This window comes from Eucyclogobius newberryi, unplaced genomic scaffold (assembly GCF_026437365.1).
Source record: "Eucyclogobius newberryi isolate DKJ021-1_F unplaced genomic scaffold, fEucNew1.0.hap1 SCAF_4, whole genome shotgun sequence".
Classification (NCBI taxonomy): Eukaryota; Metazoa; Chordata; class Actinopteri; order Gobiiformes; family Gobiidae; genus Eucyclogobius; species Eucyclogobius newberryi.
Genome location: NW_027316056.1, coordinates 27170009 through 27189765, shown reverse-complemented (window position 1 = coordinate 27189765; position 19757 = coordinate 27170009). Strand labels below are relative to the sequence as shown.

The window sequence follows — 19757 nt, the reverse complement described above, 5'->3', positions numbered from 1 at the left end:
GTTTCGATACACGACGAGACTCAAGAATAGAAAAAAAAAAGAGGAAAAAACGTCAACACCATAAGAACAATGAGATACAGGTCGCCGACGCACTGAAGGTCAGCAAACGTTTCGATCCCGCGTGTTTCCAGGCGAGATTCTGTTTTCTTCGTCTCGAGCTACAATATTATCGGTTCCGCAAAGGTTTTTTTCTTTTTTCATAATTTTCTCTACAGAAAGAAATGTTACACGGTATTAGACATGCTCTGACAAATCTGCTTCATCTTTCATATTCAGTGGATTAGAAAAATAGATACATTTCCCTCCGAGCGCCACCTGTTTTTTTTCTTCTCCGAAACACTCATTTGTCTCTGCTGCCCGAGCCTTTAGAGATTATTCTATTTTGATTTGTTTTGTGCTTAAAAAAAACAAAAACAGCTTGCACGTCTGCTCTGATCGCTATCCGGCTACACTGCCTTAGTTCCCCTAATAAAGCGTCACTAACTTTATCTGCTTCCATAGAGTTACAGTCACAGTTACAAATAGATGAAAAGAAAACCTAAAGAGTGCAATAACTCATTATCTACATCTGGGACGTCCCACCTATAACACACAGGAACACTGGAGAAGGAAGGGGGGGGTCTTTTTAAAACATCCTGCCTTGGGGCGTCAACATACCTCGGCACAAGGACACTAAGAAGACGAGGACTGTCCAATCAGGGGAGAGGTCTTTGCCCATGTGACCCAATCCAAAGCTGTGGATTGGCTTTGAGAGTCTGTAATATTCACATAAACAAACAAACAAAAAGTGCCTATTCGTATTTAGACAAGATCAGAAATTATAAATCGCCAGCAATATTACATTTTTTTTTTCAAACAAACAATATAGAGAGAAGTCTATTGGCTGTTAGTACGATTGGGTTTCTGCCTGGGGAGGGAGGGGGAGGGGTCGCCATGGTGCGTGCAGTTTGACCACTTAAGTTGCCTCGTTTGTTTTGCGCGGAGAGATTACGACAAGTATTCGTCGCCGGCGTCGTCGTCGTCCTCGTCCTCGTCGGCGTACTCGTCGTCCATGACCGGGTCGATCGGGGGCAGGTAGTCGTCGTCCTCGTCGTCATCAGCGTCGTCGTCGTCGCCGTCTTCGTCCACCGCGGGGTCGCCACTGCCCAGGTCGCCAGACGACTCCAAAATCACACCTGTAAATAAATGTGCGGCAACAGAGCCTGATTAGCCTGATTTAGCCCCGCCCACTTGTGTGTCTGACAGCTACAGATTCACACTTTAGTTGTTTAGGCATTTCCAGTAAGTACATTTTGTAAAATGTTCATGTACAATTAATAACAAAATATATGTGAGAGATTTGCAGAATAGATTTAAAAGCACAAAACAAAGTACAGTGTGGCATGGGAAATTAAAGGGGGACTATGTAACTTTTCTGGTAGCGCCGCCACCTGCTTGTCTCCATGGGGACGTTCTTGCTTTGGCTGGATTGTTCCTCATTATGGCATTTAAGTTGTCTAAATGCATGGAAACAAGCAGGTGATATCATTAGGCCAAGTTACAGGTCAGCTCTGAGGAGAGGTGACCGCTCACTGTTAGACTGCACGGTTTTATAGGTATTTTCGAGCAATAAAACACCTGCAATTTACAAACTGTGGAACATTCCAGGCAAAGCATCTATGGAAAAAAGCAGACTCTCCACAGGAAAAGTTACATAGTTCACCTTTAAAGCCCCAGTACATTATTATTGCACTGAAAAACTAACCAAAACTAAATATTGGCAATGCATTAATCGGCCGGTCATTGACAGTCGGCCATTGACAGTCGGCCATTGACAGTCGACCATTGACAGTCGACCATTGACAGTCGGCCATTGACAGTCGACCATTGACAGTCGGTCGGCCATTGACAGTCAGTCGGCCATTGACAGTCAGTCGGCCATTGACAGTCGGCCATTGACAGTCGGCCATTGACAGTCGGCCATTGACAGACGGCCATTGGCAGTCGGCCATTGGCAGTCGGCCATTGACAGTCGGCCATTGACAGTCGGCCATTGACAGTCAGTCGGCCATTGAAAGTCGGCCATTGACAGTCGGCCATTGACAGACGGCCATTGACAGACGGCCATTGACAGTCGGCCATTGACAGTCGACCATTGACAGTCGACCATTGACAGTCGGCCATTGACAGTCGACCATTGACAGTCGACCATTGACAGTCGGCCATTGACAGTCGACCATTGACAGTCGGTCGGCCATTGACAGTCAGTCGGCCATTGACAGTCAGTCGGCCATTGACAGTCGGCCATTGACAGTCGGCCATTGACAGACGGCCATTGACAGACGGCCATTGACAGACGGCCATTGACAGTCGGCCATTGACAGTCGACCATTGACAGTCGACCATTGACAGTCGGCCATTGACAGTCGACTATTGACAGTCGGCCATTGACAGTCAGTCGGCCATTGACAGTCAGTCGGCCATTGACAGTCAGTCGGCCATTGACAGTCGGCCATTGATAGTCGGCCATTGACAGTCGATCATTGACAGTCGGCCATTGACAGTTAGTCGGCCATTGACAGTCAGTCGGCCATTGACAGTCAGTCGGCCATTGACAGTCGGCCATTGACAGTCGGCCATTGACAGTCGGCCATTGACAGTCGACCATTGACAGTCGACCATTGACAGTCGGCCATTGACAGTCGACCATTGACAGTCGGCCATTGACAGTCGACCATTGACAGTCGGTCGGCCATTGACAGTCAGTCGGCCATTGACAGTCAGTCGGCCATTGACAGTCGGCCATTGACAGTCGGCCATTGACAGTCGGCCATTGACAGACGGCCATTGGCAGTCGGCCATTGGCAGTCGGCCATTGACAATCGGCCATTGACAGTCGGCCATTGACAGTCAGTCGGCCATTGAAAGTCGGCCATTGACAGTCGGCCATTGACAGACGGCCATTGACAGACGGCCATTGACAGTCGGCCATTGACAGTCGACCATTGACAGTCGACCATTGACAGTCGGCCATTGACAGTCGACCATTGACAGTCGACCATTGACAGTCGGCCATTGACAGTCGACCATTGACAGTCGGTCGGCCATTGACAGTCAGTCGGCCATTGACAGTCAGTCGGCCATTGACAGTCGGCCATTGACAGTCGGCCATTGACAGACGGCCATTGACAGACGGCCATTGACAGACGGCCATTGACAGTCGGCCATTGACAGTCGACCATTGACAGTCGACCATTGACAGTCGGCCATTGACAGTCGACTATTGACAGTCGGCCATTGACAGTCAGTCGGCCATTGACAGTCAGTCGGCCATTGACAGTCAGTCGGCCATTGACAGTCGGCCATTGATAGTCGGCCATTGACAGTCGATCATTGACAGTCGGCCATTGACAGTTAGTCGGCCATTGACAGTCAGTCGGCCATTGACAGTCAGTCGGCCATTGACAGTCGGCCATTGACAGTCGGCCATTGACAGTCGGCCATTGACAGTCGACCATTGACAGTCGACCATTGACAGTCGGCCATTGACAGTCGACCATTGACAGTCGACCATTGACAGTCGACCATTGACAGTCGGTCGGCCATTGACAGTCAGTCGGCCATTGACAGTCAGTCGGCCATTGACAGTCGGCCATTGACAGACGGCCATTGGCAGTCGGCCATTGGCAGTCGGCCATTGACAGTCGGCCATTGACAGACGGCCATTGACAGACGGCCATTGACAGACGGCCATTGACAGTCGGCCATTGACAGTCGACCATTGACAGTCGACCATTGACAGTCGGCCATTGACAGTCGACCATTGACAGTCGGCCATTGACAGTCAGTCGGCCATTGACAGTCAGTCGGCCATTGACAGTCAGTCGGCCATTGACAGTCGGCCATTGACAGTCGGCCATTGACAGTCGACCATTGACAGTCGGCCATTGACAGTCAGTCGGCCATTGACAGTCAGTCGGCCATTGACAGTCAGTCGGCCATTGACAGTCGGCCATTGGCAGTCGGCCATTGACAGTCGGCCATTGACAGACGGCCATTGACAGACGGCCATTGACAGTCGGCCATTGACAGTCGACCATTGACAGTCGACCATTGACAGTCGGCCATTGACAGTCGACCATTGACAGTCGACCATTGACAGTCGGCCATTGACAGTCGGTCGGCCATTGACAGTCAGTAGGCCATTGACAGTCAGTCGGCCATTGACAGTCAGTCGGCCATTGACAGTCGGCCATTGACAGTCGGCCATTGACAGACGGCCATTGACAGACGGCCATTGACAGACGGCCATTGACAGTCGACCATTGACAGTCGACCATTGACAGTCGGCCATTGACAGTCGACCATTGACAGTCGACCATTGACAGTCGGCCATTGACAGTCGACCATTGACAGTCGGTCGGCCATTGACAGTCAGTCGGCCATTGACAGTCAGTCGGCCATTGACAGTCGGTCATTGACAGACGGCCATTGACAGTCGGCCATTGGCAGTCGGCCATTGACAGTCGGCCATTGACAGTCGGCCATTGACAGTCGACAGGCAATTTATATTCCTGAGACGTACACACAAAAGTAAGTTGAAAGGGTGTTTTTAGTGTCTGACCTACCGCAGTCTGCAGGACCATGGGTGCGCGATCCGGCCACCTCGCTACCGTAGCGATCCACACACCAGCACTGCCCACTGCTGCTGTGGCACTGGTGGGACCTGAAGTAGCCCTCCTCATCGCAGGACGGCAGATACTGACCTACAAGCAGAATAAAAGAAGTCGACAGTTGCAGCGATGCTTCAAAACGTGTGTGTGTGAAATTGTAAAACGCGTGACTCACCAAGAAGCTTCTTCCCCGGCTGCTTTTTGTTGATGCTGGACAGCTCTGCTTTACAAGGAGAGTCTGCAGAAGAGGAGACAAAGGAGCGCGCTGAGAAAGTGCTCAAGTCGGCTGCTTTTTCAAAGACTTGTGTTTGTGCAGCTCTCTCCTTTTGTGTGGACTTTCTGCTTTTGTCAGGATCTTTGTTTGGTGAGTCATCTCCAACAGGCACAACTTCATAACCACAAAAGTAAACCTATTTATGGTGGTCTACTACGGTGGCATTTACACGCAGCAATTTGCTCCAAGCTAGAGTAAATATATGCCCTACTTATGCTTGTACCGTCTACTAAAATGTCACACACGGAATTAGATTGAAGGACTAATTACTGGCTTATTTTTTAATTAAGCTATACTATTAACTGCCCCATAACAGCCATGCGTCCAATAGCTTTATCATACCATTATTACACAGTGTGAACTCAATGAACATAAATGTTGACATGAATTAATCGAAAATGTCATAATGACTATTAAGGCTGCGTAAATGTGTTTTAATCATTGTAAGTGTTATCTGGACTATACAGACTCTAAAACGCATTAAAAAAGACCGTGTACAACATGGTCAAGTGGTATGACAAATCCAAATGTCTAGCCACTGTGCCACCGTGCATGTGTTTTGTTTTGGCGTTGCACCGGACAACACAAACACGCCGTACCTGTGTATCTTTGGAAGCACGTGAACCACTCCAAGCTGGTTATGACCTTGTCCGTGTGCGTGTCGCAGGATTTGAAGAAGGCGTCGGAGCACGGCTCGTTCCGGTCCATGTACAGACTCTTGATCTCCGACTGGTCCAGCTGCATGTCAAAGTTTGTGTCGAGGCGGGAGAACATCCAGCCAAGAGGGTCCTTGCAGACGGGTGTCGCGCCCACGTCAAACTCTGCGGCGGAACACAACAGACTGTATGCAACGCTGCAGTTCTGGGAAAGGCGTGTTTTGGTGTGACGTTCATTTTAAACGTACTGTTTTTCTCGGGCTTTTGGATCTTGGTCCGCTTGTGATTGCCGTTCTCGTGCAGCACCCGGAACCAGTCCCTCAGACGACTCACCACCTCCTTCAGGTCGGATTCACTGCACACTTTGAAACGGAAATGATTACAATTGTTAATTAGAAACCCACTACCGACAAGTTGCACAAAAACCTGATTTTCAAAGAATTCTCTAAACAAAAATACCTATAAATGTTGAACTAATATTTTTGGCTGATCACGTCTATGTCACTGAATAATGCCACCACCTTCTGAAGCTATGGGTGAATGATTAAAAATGTCACCTGGATTTATTTGTAATGACAGAGAAGACATAAACACTTGGATCAGGTCAAATATGTAATCTGACAGTCAAAAAGTGAATTTAATAGTTAGTTCTGACCTCAAAGAAGACATATTGTACTTTTGTCTGCCATATAAGTAAGTAGTATAGTTATGACACCCATGGATTTTAGTATTTTGGACAATTTAAATGGCAGAATGGAGCTAAAACATCTTAATAAAAGAAAGTTTTAAAACTCTAGGGCTGATTTATGGCTGCCCCTTTTACAGTACGTTGCGGTAAACGTCTGCACAACACAATGCAGCAGCGGATTATTTTTGTCATTTGTGCCTAATTACTACGCGACGCTGCAGAATGCCTGGTGTTTCACTGGTCACGAAAATAAATAAATATAATTAGGCGTGTATCAGAGGTCGAGGATATGTCATGATTGCAGGAGAATAAAAATGACTCAAATCACTTTAATTACAACTTAAGAAATAAGAAGGGAAATAAATAAAAGCTCTTTAACGTAAAATGTGTGTAATATGTCCCCTGTTTAAACTATGTGACAAGTATCAAGTATCAAGAAAAGTGCTGCATTTGTTTCTTGGATACCTCTTTTCTCTGATGGCGTTGGTTTGGGCTGAGCCGGGCAGGGGCACATGCCAGAACACTTGACGCCAATCCTCTTTCCTGAGATGCAAGCTTGGTAGTCCAGTTTACACTGCACAACGCACAAATATGGCATCAAAACTCGACACAGAGGAAGTCGGGAAAGGATGTGAGAGACGAGTCAACAGGAAATGAAAGTATGTTACATTTGTTTTTGTACATACGACGGTTAACAATGTGTTTTCTGTTTTGTTTTTGTGGCCACAGTTTTGCTGAAAGGCACGTCTCTCTCTCTGTACCTGGGTGGAGTATGTGTGGCCATCGGTTCCACAAACAGGAGCGGGGTGAACCACTGGACACGGCTTGCACTTTGACCCCGGGCTCTGGTACAGGCTGGGCTCCTTGAAACTACACAGCAGAATTCAGATATATTATTTAGTCTTTCAGCAGCAAGCATTAAAAGTTAGAATTACATCTGTATTATTTGACATTACTTTCATGTAGGGATGAGACAATTATCAGTATTAAGTTATATATATTTTTTTGTATTAATGGAGTTAATCTATTTCTGCTGGTTCTTCTCACAGTCTTGAGTTCATGAATCGCTCATGTTTGGTCATTTTATATGGGCCAGTCACGTCAAAATAATGTAAATAACCAAAGAATAGTTTGAAATCTACTGTATAGACTTAATCACTGTAGGCAAATAGTTTTCCACATTTGCCCAAATCTCTGCACATCAAAGTAGGACAAAAACAAGAAGCAATATATCATACAAAGTACATACAAGTATACCGTACTAATATTGTATTTTGTGTCACTGTTATCATGTATTCACTCTGTCACTGCATCCTACAGATCAGTGTGTGGATGCAAAACAACTTTCTCCAGCTGAACTCAGACAAGACTGAAATCATCATCTTTGTCCCACAAACACAGAGAAAGTTAGAAATCTGGGGGTAATAATGGACTCAGACTTGAACTTTAACAGCCACGTCAAATCAATAACATCAGCAGCTTTTTACCATCTATAAACATTGCCAAAAAATATAGTGTCTAAACCAGATTTGGAGAGACTTATCCATGCGTTTGTCTCCATTAGATTAGACTACTGTAACAGCTGCTCACTGGCCTCTCCAAACGAGCTGTAAAACAGCTGCAGTACATCCAGAACGCTGCTGCTCGGGTCCTGACTAGAACCAGGAAGTACGATCACATTAGTCCTGTTCTCAGGTCTCTGCACTGGCTCCTGTGGCTCATGAGTCAGGACTAAACATGGACCGGCCTCATGCTGGTGCCAGAGTCATGACTAAACATAGGGAATTTGTGTTCCAGTTTTATGCAGCTAAAATCTGGAACAGTCTTCCTGAAGATGTGAGACGGGTCTCTACTCTGACAATGTTCAAATCTGAGATCAAACTGTTTTGTTTATCTGTGCATATGACTGAAATGATTTTCTTTGCACTCTTCTCTTTATGTCTTAAACTGTTTGTGTGAAGCACTTTGAATTGCCTTGTGCACCAATTGTGCTCTACGAATAAACTTGCCTTGCCTATCATACCATCAACATTTCATACTGCGTAAAACTACATAGAAGTGAAATGATATTACTGTCTGAGCTAATATTGCTTCCTTCTGCAAAATTAGCTTTGCACAATCCCCCATTTTTGCCCATTTCCGTTATAAGCCAGTAACTGTTTCAGTGGAACTCTTAAAATCCCAATCCAACAACAATCGCATCTCCCTTCACTTCAACTTGGTTAATATTTTCACATACAGGCTCTTTCTCTTCTTTTCCACCTCCACACACAGTGAGGACATTATGAATCATTTGACATTAACGGCACCCTTCATCCGGTAATCTCGCTGTATTCAAGACTGAGGTCGGCCGAGCGTTTTATGTCAGTCAAACGTCATCAAATTCCTACTGCAATTTCAAAAATGAAGGATTGCCGGATTTGTGTGTGATTATTTGATGATTTGCTCGCCCTGTGCATTAGTAATTGTCCCGTCGCTGAGAATGGGAATGAGGTCATTGCGGCGTTACTGTCCCGGCCCGGGCGACAGTGTTTGAGACAGAAACGCACGCAGACATAGAAAGCCTATTCATATGACTTGGCAGGACTTGCTGTCCGTTATACCGTGCTGCCAGGGCTGAGAGCAAATTGGACTGAATGGTAATGTCACTCAAGTGTCACAGGAGAGTGATGCCATTGGATGGACCAGCTGGACATTTCGGACAGTGGGGCATTCTGATTAAAATGATTCCTGTACAGAGAGATGCAATTATTGATGTTTTTCGCTTTTCATTTCCGGTCATTTAAAAAAAAATGTTTTTAGGCCCACTACAACATACCACTCTCCTTCTCCTACGGCCAATTTGTGTGATCTATAAATAAAATGCAAAACAAACTCCATAGCGCAGGACCTTGAGAAAAAGGACCAAAAGTAGCGGCCACCAATTTTTTTTTCTTGTATTACTAAACAGAGAAAATGTTTTATTACTCATGTTTGCTAGATATACTGGTTTAATTGGCTCTGTTTTTGAAAGTAGAACGCAGGGACATTGTATTAGACAAGTGTTTTTTTGTCTGCCTCTTTGCATTTTGGACTGGTGACCACCTTTGTACCTTTCATATTTCAGATGTTTGCTCGGGCTACTCCAAAATGTCAAATGAAGCCTGCGTAAATTCAGCTTAGAAGACCTAACTCCACCATCTACATCAAGGCCACCTGCTCCCCTGCTCAACCAACGCACCCAGTCCGCCTGTCCGTCTGTGAGAGTTCAGATCTCTCACCACGGAACTCCTCCAGGTTTCTACTTTTTCCCATGGAGGTTTTTGTAGTTTTTCCTGGCCGAGAAGGAGGGTCTAAGGACAGGACATCGCCCCTCGCACCTGCTCCCCAATCAATCAACGCACCCAAGTGACTCCTCCCCGTGGCACGTCGCACCTCTGCTCCCAATCAGCGCACAGCCGGTCCGACATTAACCCTCAGTCAGTTGGCTCGGCCGCTTCAGACCGTACTGCGACCCACCACCTCCCCTCCTCCTCCTCTGCATCCCTCTCATCCTAATCATCTACCCTCTCACCATATCTACCACCACCAGTCTCCAGGCCCTGGGGGGAGACATCTAATACAAATAAGATTATGGAGTGGCCATGATCGCAATGTCTTCCGCCGGGGTCTGAGCGCCAAATAGCCCATGTAATAAAGCTTGCTAAACAGTCCTTTCTTTGTCGTCTGAGTCTCTCCAGGGTGAAATGATTTTGTTAAATAACACGAGTGTTCCCCAGCACACAGGTTGGAAAATCAAGGTTTTAAAACGGCAATTTAATAATACAAATAATATTTTCCAGATTGGCTTGGTATAAGAGACCCCGACACAAGAGGATGTCGGGCCCTCGTGAAGTCCAGTTCTGATTCTTTGGTCAGTCACAATTGTAGTAATAAGATCTTCAAAACTTAAAAAAATGGAAGTGAAAAGAGAAGTATAGAATCCGGTGTCTTCTGTACTTTCCACTCATCACTAACAAAGAGTCATGCTATTAGTTATGGTCCGACCACAATTCCCAAAATTAGGAAGTGAGACAGGAAAAAAAAAAGGGGAAGTAACACTAAATTAAAGCCGCAAGCGGCATCCAACGGCCCTCGCGGGCCGCCGGCCTTCCGACTCTGCGCTTTCGACTTGATAAAGATGGCGCCCTTATTGTGTTGAATTAAAAAAGAACTTGACAGACGGCGACACATTCGACATGGCCAATCCAGTGCAAATGAACACAAGTGTCAGTCAAATTTGCTGCGGGTCAACAAACAACTCTTTCTACTTCAGGAAGGCTCCTCCCAATGGGCGGGTCTTACCACAGAACAGTATTAATATCGGAGTTCTCGACCTAAATTCTGTTATTGACAATGACTCTTGGATGAGAGTCGAAACGTCTTTTTTTTCAAACTGAGTCCAGATGACTACAACTGAAGCTCTTTCTACTATGGATACGTTTTGATGCCCCGCTTGTGTAGATGATTTTCTCCAAATATGAGTTTGATTGGACAATCGCCCTAGGAGGAGTTTGTTAAAGTGTGAAGCGTAAAAATGTGGTGATTTGAACGATTCTACGATTTTCCCATAAGGATAACATGGGATGTTTCTGTCATCGCTACGGTTACGCCGTACAAAATATGACTTTGGCTCTCATACTTTTATGATCAGGATGGCAAATTAGAATTTAGTGCAAAATGTCATGTTATTTGGAAAAACTTTATTGCTTATAGGCCACTCTGAAGGCCAAATAGTCAGAATTCTGGGTAAAGTTTGTGGCTCCGTCGCACAGAAACCGTAAAAGTTATCCTTAAAATTTGGATAACTTTAGATGCCCCACTTGTCTAGAGGACGTACACCGATTTTGAAGTCGGTGGGCAAAACGCACTAGGAGGAGTTTGTTAAAGTGTAAAACATAAAAATATGGTAATTTGAGAGATTTTGCTGTTTTCCCATTTGTGACATATATTTGCGGGTCCGCCACACAGAGACCGTAGCACTTAGAATCAAAATATGGATAACTTTTGATGCCTCGCTTGTGTAGATGATTTTCCCCAAATATGAGTTTGATCAGACAATTGCCCTAGGAGGAGTTCGTTAAAGTGTGAAGCGTAAAAATGTGGATATTCGAGAGATTTAGCAATTTTCCCATAGGGATAACATGGGAGGTTTCTGTCATGGCTACGGCTACGCCGTAAAAATTAAGGCATAAGTTTGATTGGCCTTTTGCTCGGGACCCCAAAATAGAATTTTGGGCAAAGTTTAGAACATTTGTGTAAAACCAGTTTTTGTCCATCAATGTTCACTCAAAGGCAACTCTGTAGGGGGCGCTATCGCGCCCATTTCAATTTTGTCACCCTAAACTGGTCCAAACTTGAGAGTTTAACAACTGATTCAAATTTGGTCCTAATCGGACTCGTTTTGATCAAATGGGAGCAATTTTTAGACCTGCAATATTCCAAAATAAGTTGTCCAACTTTGCGGCTGCGCCGCACACAGACCGTAAAAGGTATACCAAAAATTTGAATAACTTTAGATGCCCCACTTGTCCAGAGGACGTACGCCGATTTTGAAGTCGGTGGGCAAAACGCCCAAGGAGGAGTTCGTCAAAGTTTGACGTGAACAAAATGGCTAACACAGCGTGTTTTCATGTTCAAAGGAAGATGGCGGCCATAGGGTAAGTCTGGGGGCGTGGCCACAATAATATTTTTTTTTTGTCCTCACGAGAGGAATGCGTGTCCCGAATTTCGTAGCTTTACGCCAAAGTTGACCTCGGGGCGTCTCCCATAGGCGCAATGTATTTTGACTTTTGTCGGTGGCGCTGTCGCGCCATTTTTTAATGAAAAAAAAAATGGCCCAGAAAAAATCAAATTTTTCGCCGATTCTGAATTTTGGGCAAAGTTTGGTGAGTTTTTTGAGCATGTTCAGGGGGTCAAATTAGAGATCAAAGCGCTGAAGAATATTTCTGTCATAGCAGGAGTAAGTATGCATGATCCATGCCTTCGGCATGGGCTAGTTCACTGTACTTGCCAGGGGCGACGGGGTACCAAACATGCGGGCTGTGCCCGCATGTTTGGTCAGACAGTTGCAACGCTGCCTTCGGCAGCGTTGCGGGAGCAATAGGCCCTCCGCCCTGCTGGGGCTCGGGCCTAATTAGATTTCCACATAATCTGCTGCCATGTGTATTTCATTTCTGGTGGAGATGAATAAAAGGAACTGACTCTCGGGACATCTTCAGTTTTTACGCTCGTCTATACATTATACTTTGAGCATTTGAGCCCATGTGAACTTACCTAATTCTCCTCTGGCTCACACAAGTGGCCGTTTTGTAATCCTCAGCCACACAAACTTTGTGGCGACTGCACTTGATCTTCATACAGGGGTCTTTGGCTGGATCAAGGGCTGAAAAAACAAAACCACCAAATGACTTGTGTGTGATGCTCTGTGTACAATGGAATTAAAAAACAATATGTTGTTTAGTTATAAGAACTGGATAATTTACTAAGGCATGAAACAGAAGAAATGATGTATGGTTATTGTTTTATGTAAGATCTATGTGGTCATCTAGTTTATTACAGTAGCAAAGGTGTACAATTTTTTATGCATATTGGTTATTATTTGGTAAAACCATTAAACCTTGTGCTCATCGTTTTTAAACCTTAATAAGAACCTGCTCATTGACAAAGACTTTGGATGTGCAAACTTGTAATCCCTCAGTTTAGCGCTCATGTTTTAAATCTTAAACAGTGCAGTCTCAAAGCGCCGAACCCAACGCTTACGCCAGCATCCACGGATCTAAAAACAGACGGACGCAGTTAGCGCGGCAACTTCTGACGCGCCATCGTCGCGAAGCTCCGAGCCAATCGATCCCGCGACTCCTTCAAAACCGATCTGGTATCAGCCCCTATAGCCTCCGACCGCAGAGAGCCTCGCTGATCAACTGATCTGAGGTCTGTCTCTCGAGCGCTTACTCCTCCTCCATTATCCGCCTGATCCCGAGTCCACAAGACGCCCAGGCCAGAACAGACCTCAGAACAGTCGGGCGTGACCTCTGCCTCTAAAGAACCTTACTGTAATCCCCGAACAGATCTGTCGGATAATCTAGCCTTGATCCCGGGCGGCTAAACCTATTGTTTCATGATATAGGCGTGTGTGTGGACTTGATGCGATGGAGGCGATAGGTCAGAGGAGTCAAGGTGTCAGTGTCCTGGTTTGCCTCTGCGTTTTTATAAGCTCATCACCTGCTACGCTTTAACGGGGAAAGAGGAACGGCTACTACAACTGGAGCGACCGAATGAGAGAAGTACTTATTTCAAGCGTTTCGACGGCGCGGCTGACACAAAAAATAGATATTTGTCATCGTTCTTGCGCCTGGAGTTGACAATTATCCACTAATCAGTAACGTGCGGCTACGGCTAATGCCTTCAGACCCAACGAATCTTGCAAATGAAAATGTTTGTACTGTCAAATGAGACAAGAGGTATTTCCCAGATGCCAATGAAAGAAACATAAATTGAACATCTATAGAAATTACATTCTTAAAAAGGAATTGGACGAGCTATGAATTATATTTCTAATTGACTGAAAGCTGGTGCTGCAAGGGATTGGCAAACGCTCTTGGGTTTAAACAACAACGTACACAGAAAAGTATACGAGTAAACGACATCTTCATAAGTGAAAAGGCATTATGAACCGTCTGGACGTGCGCTCCGGAAACTCCAGCTAACTCGATTCATGATTTCGCCCATAAAAATCTGTATAATTGCATTAAAATACTAAAAAATGCACATGACTATTTTTCTTGGAGCCAGATCACAATTTCCTTTTTTCATCACGATTTATGTCCACTTAGAATCTTTATCCTGCCTTGAAGAAGTAACTATGTGCTTCTTCTTTTGCTTCATTGCATTGGTTGAATCCACTTGTCACCAGAATCTCAGAGGCGGACCAATAAGAGGTTTTTCCAAAGAGCTGCATTTAAAAGAAAACAAGTGACTCACAATGAGGAGCAGATTGTCACAGGCATGGCTTTGTATCACCATATTGCCCAGCCTTATCGACTAATACAAAACGATGTCGACTAAGACGCCATCGACCGGTCAACCAACTAAATGAGTGCTACAACGTAAAGAATTGCAAAAACATCTATTTTTTTCAACAGATCCATTTTGCTGTAAGCTGGGAGAAGGCAAGAGAGGCTGAGATATCAAATGTGTGACTTTGTTTCATTATTGACGACAGGTCTAAAAAGCAGGAAAATGGGTAAATAAATAGAGGGCTCGAAGAACACGGAAAATAAGCACTAACTTCACAGCTCAAACTTTCAAAATTCTGTATTTGGTGTAAAAGATACTGCATGTTGTGCCAAACTATAACCGACTCCATTCCCACCGACACGGACCCGCTGCTGAGTACAATGACAGCAGAAGTATTTCTTGTACTCACCTTGATCAAATGGTTTGGGTGGGTTCCAAGCTCTTGGCTCCTGAAAGAGACAAACATCATCATAATAGTTTGTGGTTGATGCAAATTTAAAACATGTGCAATACAAACCTCCACTTCCTTTAGGAGAAAGCATTATGAAAACAAACAAGAGAAAAATCCCCTTTAGTGCGTCTCAAGGTAAAACATGGTAAAACATACACAGAAGAGCTGATGTGTCATTATTCATTTTCTGCCAGGGCTAAAAGTCAAAACTGAAGCATTTGCGACATCTCATTTTAGACTCTGGAGTGCTTGTCTGGCCTGTAAATTGTAACTAATTTACACCCATTAAGCCCTCGTCTCTGCCGTCATTCGTACTTGGAAAAGGTACACTGAGGTGTGCGCTTCTGCTTTTAATAGACACCAAATAAGATGACACACCCAGGGGTGCTAGCCTCAGATGCAAATATGCAAGCAGCTTAAGAGAGCAGCAGTTCTCACTGTCTGAAGTAAATCCACATAACACTCTTTATTCTCTTGTTAATGATGAGATATGAATTGGAATATGGCTTTCACTGTGATATAGTAAGGGACCAGTGTTAAAAGGAAAGGAAGTAATTAAAAAGGGCGTAAATGAATCTCAGCGAAGTACAAACTAGAAAGACGTATAATGTAGTCATAAATGTTATTTATTTAAGTATTGCAAGTTCTATCAATTAATCTATTAATATCTGTATCCATCTCTACAAAATCCCTTGAGAGACAATATGTAAAATATACCAACAACATGTGGAACATTCCAGGCAAAGACATAACATCTTCTTAGTGGCGACACCCCTCAGCTAAAGTGACATAATCCACCTTTATTTTAGGTTTATACTTTTAAATCGGCAAAGGCTTTATTATACTTACTGCTCTAATATAAGATGGAAAAATGTTCATCCCTCCACATTAAAGATTCAGCTCAGCTCAACCCCCGTTCTCGTTTCAGAGCAGATTTCAAACATTCAGGTCTTGATCTAATAGAGACAGGAACCTGAGGAAGTGCTATGCTTTCCTATGCTGTGCACATAACACACCCAGTAATGAGAACATTTCATTATGAGGACCAGGGCCACGCTTTGGACAAGGCAAGACGGCAAAAGGCCTTGCAGTCTGATGCCTTAATGACACACAATAGCAGTGCAAATAAGCAAACAAGCAAACAAACAAACAAAGAAACTGGGGAAACTGTCATGACCACACAACACCAAATAACCCTAAAACCAAGTGAATGTGCTACTCACGAAACCTGCTGCTTTACACTACCTCATTTTATATATAGACTACTTTCAATTCACCTTTCAATTCCACCATGATTTACGGTCGACCTACTTGTCACAATACTACCATTTTACGCTCAATTTCAGCACTAAAGTAAGCGCGAAATGGTATAAAACAGAAGAAACAGAAAGAGTCATTTACAACACAACATGTTTCTTTAGTTTCTTATCAAGTGGTCAAAATACATGATCCCTAAATGATTACAAAGCAGCCTTTTAAATAAAACTTCACCTATTCCATGAAGCAAACACTTATTTCACTCATGTTTTTTTTTTTTTTTTCACGTGAAGAGTCATTTTCAGACATCACACGACACTGTCTAATCAGGACTTGGCCTTTATCCTGCTGCCAACTTTTCTCACTTACATTTTGTTTCTCCACTTTGTTCCAACACTTCCTCCCTTCCGTCCTTCCTTCCTTTCCTTTCCTTTCCTCGCGTCCTCGCTCCCCCCTCTTCCCTGTGCCTGCTTCAGTCGTAGTGCTGGCTGTGTCTTGCTCAAGCTTGTCGCATGCACACAATGATGCACACACACACACGCGCGCACACACACACACACACTTTCGAGGTGCTTTGAAGTGGAAAAGGCCCCGAGCTCTGTACCTTCTCTACATCATTCAACCTCCACAACACAAACGTTATGGCGCAAACACAGCCAATCAGAGGGCATAAAGGCGGAGGAGTGGAGCATGCTAATCTTTTATAATGAGGCCGGTCACAACAAGCTTTAACTCTTATCATTTTGACATGACACATTGTATTTGCTGTTGTAGCCGGCTTCAGAGTTGCATTATACACCTACAGGAGTTAGGTTTTTTGCACGAGTGTGGGAGTCAGGAGCATGCAGGGGCCCAGGGGCGGCAGTGACCATCTTAAGTGGGACCTGCAGTAAATGAGAAGCCTGGACCGTATCTAGTGCACTTAGCAGGACCCACTTACAGCTTTCATGCCTCGAAGATGAGAGTCTGCGTCTAAAACACCCTGCGCCGCTCGGGTAATGGAGGTTATACATCAGGAAGTTAGCACGCCATGTAGCGCCACAGGAGAGGTATTGAGCCTTTATCGCCAAATGCTATGTGTTCAAAGGAGATGCTATTCATTTGGTTTTGGTTTGTTTTGTTTTACTCTTTGGGTGTACTTGAGTTAAAGCCCTTTACAGATGCATGTCGAGTACCCTACATCCCTCCTGCTCTTAAGGGTAAAGAGCAAAAGGAACTATATAGGAACCACTATAAGCAAAACTATGTCTTTATTATGTGGTGCTAGACATGCATTTTTGGTACCAACGAGCAACTCTTTTCCAATTTCTCGCACCGCCTGGAGGTCAGTGAAGGGTTCCTCTTTACATAATACTACTATACTATATTATAATACATAATACTAAGACAAACCACAATGATACTTAACCTATTAAAACACATCTTTAGGCATAGGTTTGCGCTGGATGCAAATCTTTTACTATTTTCTCGCACTGCCTGGAGGTCAGTGAAGGGTTCCTCTTTATAGAATAGTACTAAGACAAACCAGAATGATCATACTTAACCTATTAAAACAAATCTTTAGGCATAAATGTGCACTGGATGTAAATCTTTTTTGGCTTCAGCAAACAATTGCACAAAATCTGAACAAAAATGAAACAAGTATTGGCCATGTTTCGTTTTTTTTTATACAGCAGGTGTCACATCCATTTTAATATATAATCTCTACACGTGGCACACAAATAAAAGCGGTATCAGGGCTTCGACTGAACATAACAAAAGGCTCGATCTCACTCTTCCAATCATTTCCCTTTTTTTTCCAACTCTCCCTCCGCTCTTTTATCTCTTAACTGCATATAAGTATCTTAAGTAACCCACGGCCAATCACAGCCTCGCACACGGATCCTGACACTTCATTTGCATAATCCAAATCCTGCTCAGGACCGTCGTTGGACCTGAGGTGTGTCTCATGCGTCCGGTGCAGTGCTTGGCTCACATGTCTCACTCACAGACTGAGAAAGTTATTAAAAAACATCAGTCACCTGGGAAGTACCTGAAGTAGTACTTAGAAGGACATGAAAGCACCCAAAAGGGGGTTTTCTCTCAGTCATAAATCATGGAGTTTAAATTGACAGGGAGCTTTATGGGAACTCTGGAAAATCTGTTTTAATAAGAGCGTGCGTGTATTATCTTTTAAGTCTATAGAGAGTGAATGATTAACTTATGTCTTTTACCACTCATATTGCAGTGTAGATCATAACAGATCCGCAGAAAGTACATGGTAAATAGAGTACATGGAACAACATAAACAATAACAAGGAGTGGGATTCATTTACCCCAGACTAAACACCAAACCCTCAACTCAAAATGGAAAAAAAAAGAACACGCATATAGACTCAGTCCCACTCCTGGATGCAGAATGCAGCCTTCACATTTCATCAAAGCTAAAATGACAGTGCAGATGGCAGGTGCTCTCCGTGCAGGCCCGTGCTGCGGGCTCGCCTCGCTCTACCTGCCCGTAATTAGGCCCCGCTCTCCCGCCCGCTCCCCTCCGCCGCCGCACGATGCCCTTCCCGTGCCTCTGATTGACGAACACACACCGGCAGACACGATGGCGCTGTATTTACTGTCTCACATGGATCGGGTGATGATGATGATGATGAGCGCGGGGACAAACAGCGCAAGCGACGGGCTCCGTGACGCGTCGCTCGACACGAAACGAGAGGCGCATGATCACCAGAGCAATGTGTGAACGACTACGGCTCCGACCGAGACGCCGCGCACGGGACAATTACTCACGTCTCTGAATTTGTCCCATTTCTCCGACAGCCATTTATCGTCCAGAAAATTGCCGCTGTCTGAACGCGCGGAGACGTGTCCAGAGGCGACGGCGCACACGCACAGCAAGGCGACACTCAGCATCTGCGGACACAACAACAGAGCGGGGATCGGACACGGGATCAGGCTGTGGGACGCGGCTATTGCGGTGGGAACAGCTCGGTGACGGGGCCGGTCCGACGCGGACGCGGTCTGCGGCGCACACGGACCGGAGCACGAAGGCAAACGGGATGTTTTCCTACCTTGTCGCGTCGGTTGCTCTCCAGACTCGATGCTCGCTGCCGTTTTCTGTATCTGCCGTTAGCCGCGCTCTCCTCTTTCTCCCTCTCTCTCTCTCTCTCTCTCTCTCTCTCTCTCTCTCTCTCTCTCTCTCTCTCTCTCTCTCTCTCTCTCTCTTTCTCCCTCTCTCTCTCTCTCTCTCTCTCTCTCTCTCACTCACTCTCTCTCTCGCTCTCTCTCTCTCTCTCTTTCCGCGCACCGTGAGCGCGCGCGTCCCGCTGTGGCGCGCGTCCCGCTGTGCGCGCTCCCTCAGCGCTGGCCCTCTTCTGCCTCTCCACCATCTATTATAATATCTCCACAGACGCACACTTAAAGGTCTATTTGATTAGAAGAAGGGGAAATGGCCACTGCTTTGTTTGAGTCAAACGGACTTAAAGTCAAAGTCTGGGTCTAAAATGACTTAGACTTAATTAATCCAAAAGGGAAATTAGGCATTTGACAGGTGAGACAACATATTTCACTGAAACATAGTCAATAATTGTGTTAGATTATTTCCCCCCAGTTTGACCGTTTTGGCAACATTTAAGGCGTAAGAGGTAATTCCTTTTTTTTTTTTTACAATTTTATTTTTCATCAGAACATAGAACAAACACAAACTCAACAACAACATTATAAGAGGTAAGAGGTCATTACAACCTGTTATACA

The 19757-nt window shown here is 44.9% G+C and overlaps 1 protein-coding gene across 1 annotated transcript; it reads right to left on the bottom strand.

The window, feature by feature from the left end:
- Positions 1-622: 622 nt before the first annotated feature.
- On the bottom strand, positions 623-19225 carry spock3 (SPARC (osteonectin), cwcv and kazal like domains proteoglycan 3). Its single transcript, XM_072462411.1, has 11 exons — positions 19075-19225; positions 18794-18916; positions 14717-14756; positions 12565-12673; positions 7032-7140; positions 6736-6844; positions 5831-5944; positions 5526-5747; positions 4828-4890; positions 4608-4745; positions 623-1175 (listed from the first exon to the last, which is right to left on the bottom strand). The coding sequence occupies exons 2-11, from the start codon at positions 18914-18916 to the stop codon at positions 988-990; spliced, it is 1215 nt and encodes a 404-aa protein (XP_072318512.1). The 5' UTR covers positions 19075-19225; the 3' UTR covers positions 623-987.
- Positions 19226-19757: the final 532 nt, after the last annotated feature.

What these genes read in the sequence shown, in the direction of transcription:
- spock3 (XM_072462411.1), bottom strand. Translation starts at nt 18,916, where the DNA reads ATGCTGAGTGTCGCCTTGCTGTGCGTGTGCGCCGTCGCCTCTGGACAC. An exon ending in GCCGGGGAAGAAGCTTCTTG is followed by an intron (nt 4,746 to 4,827) that starts GTGAGTCACGCG and finishes TTCTGCTTGTAG; the next exon opens with GTCAGTATCTGCCGTCCTGC. An exon ending in CCATGGTCCTGCAGACTGCG is followed by an intron (nt 1,176 to 4,607) that starts GTAGGTCAGACA and finishes ATTTATTTACAG; the next exon opens with GTGTGATTTTGGAGTCGTCT.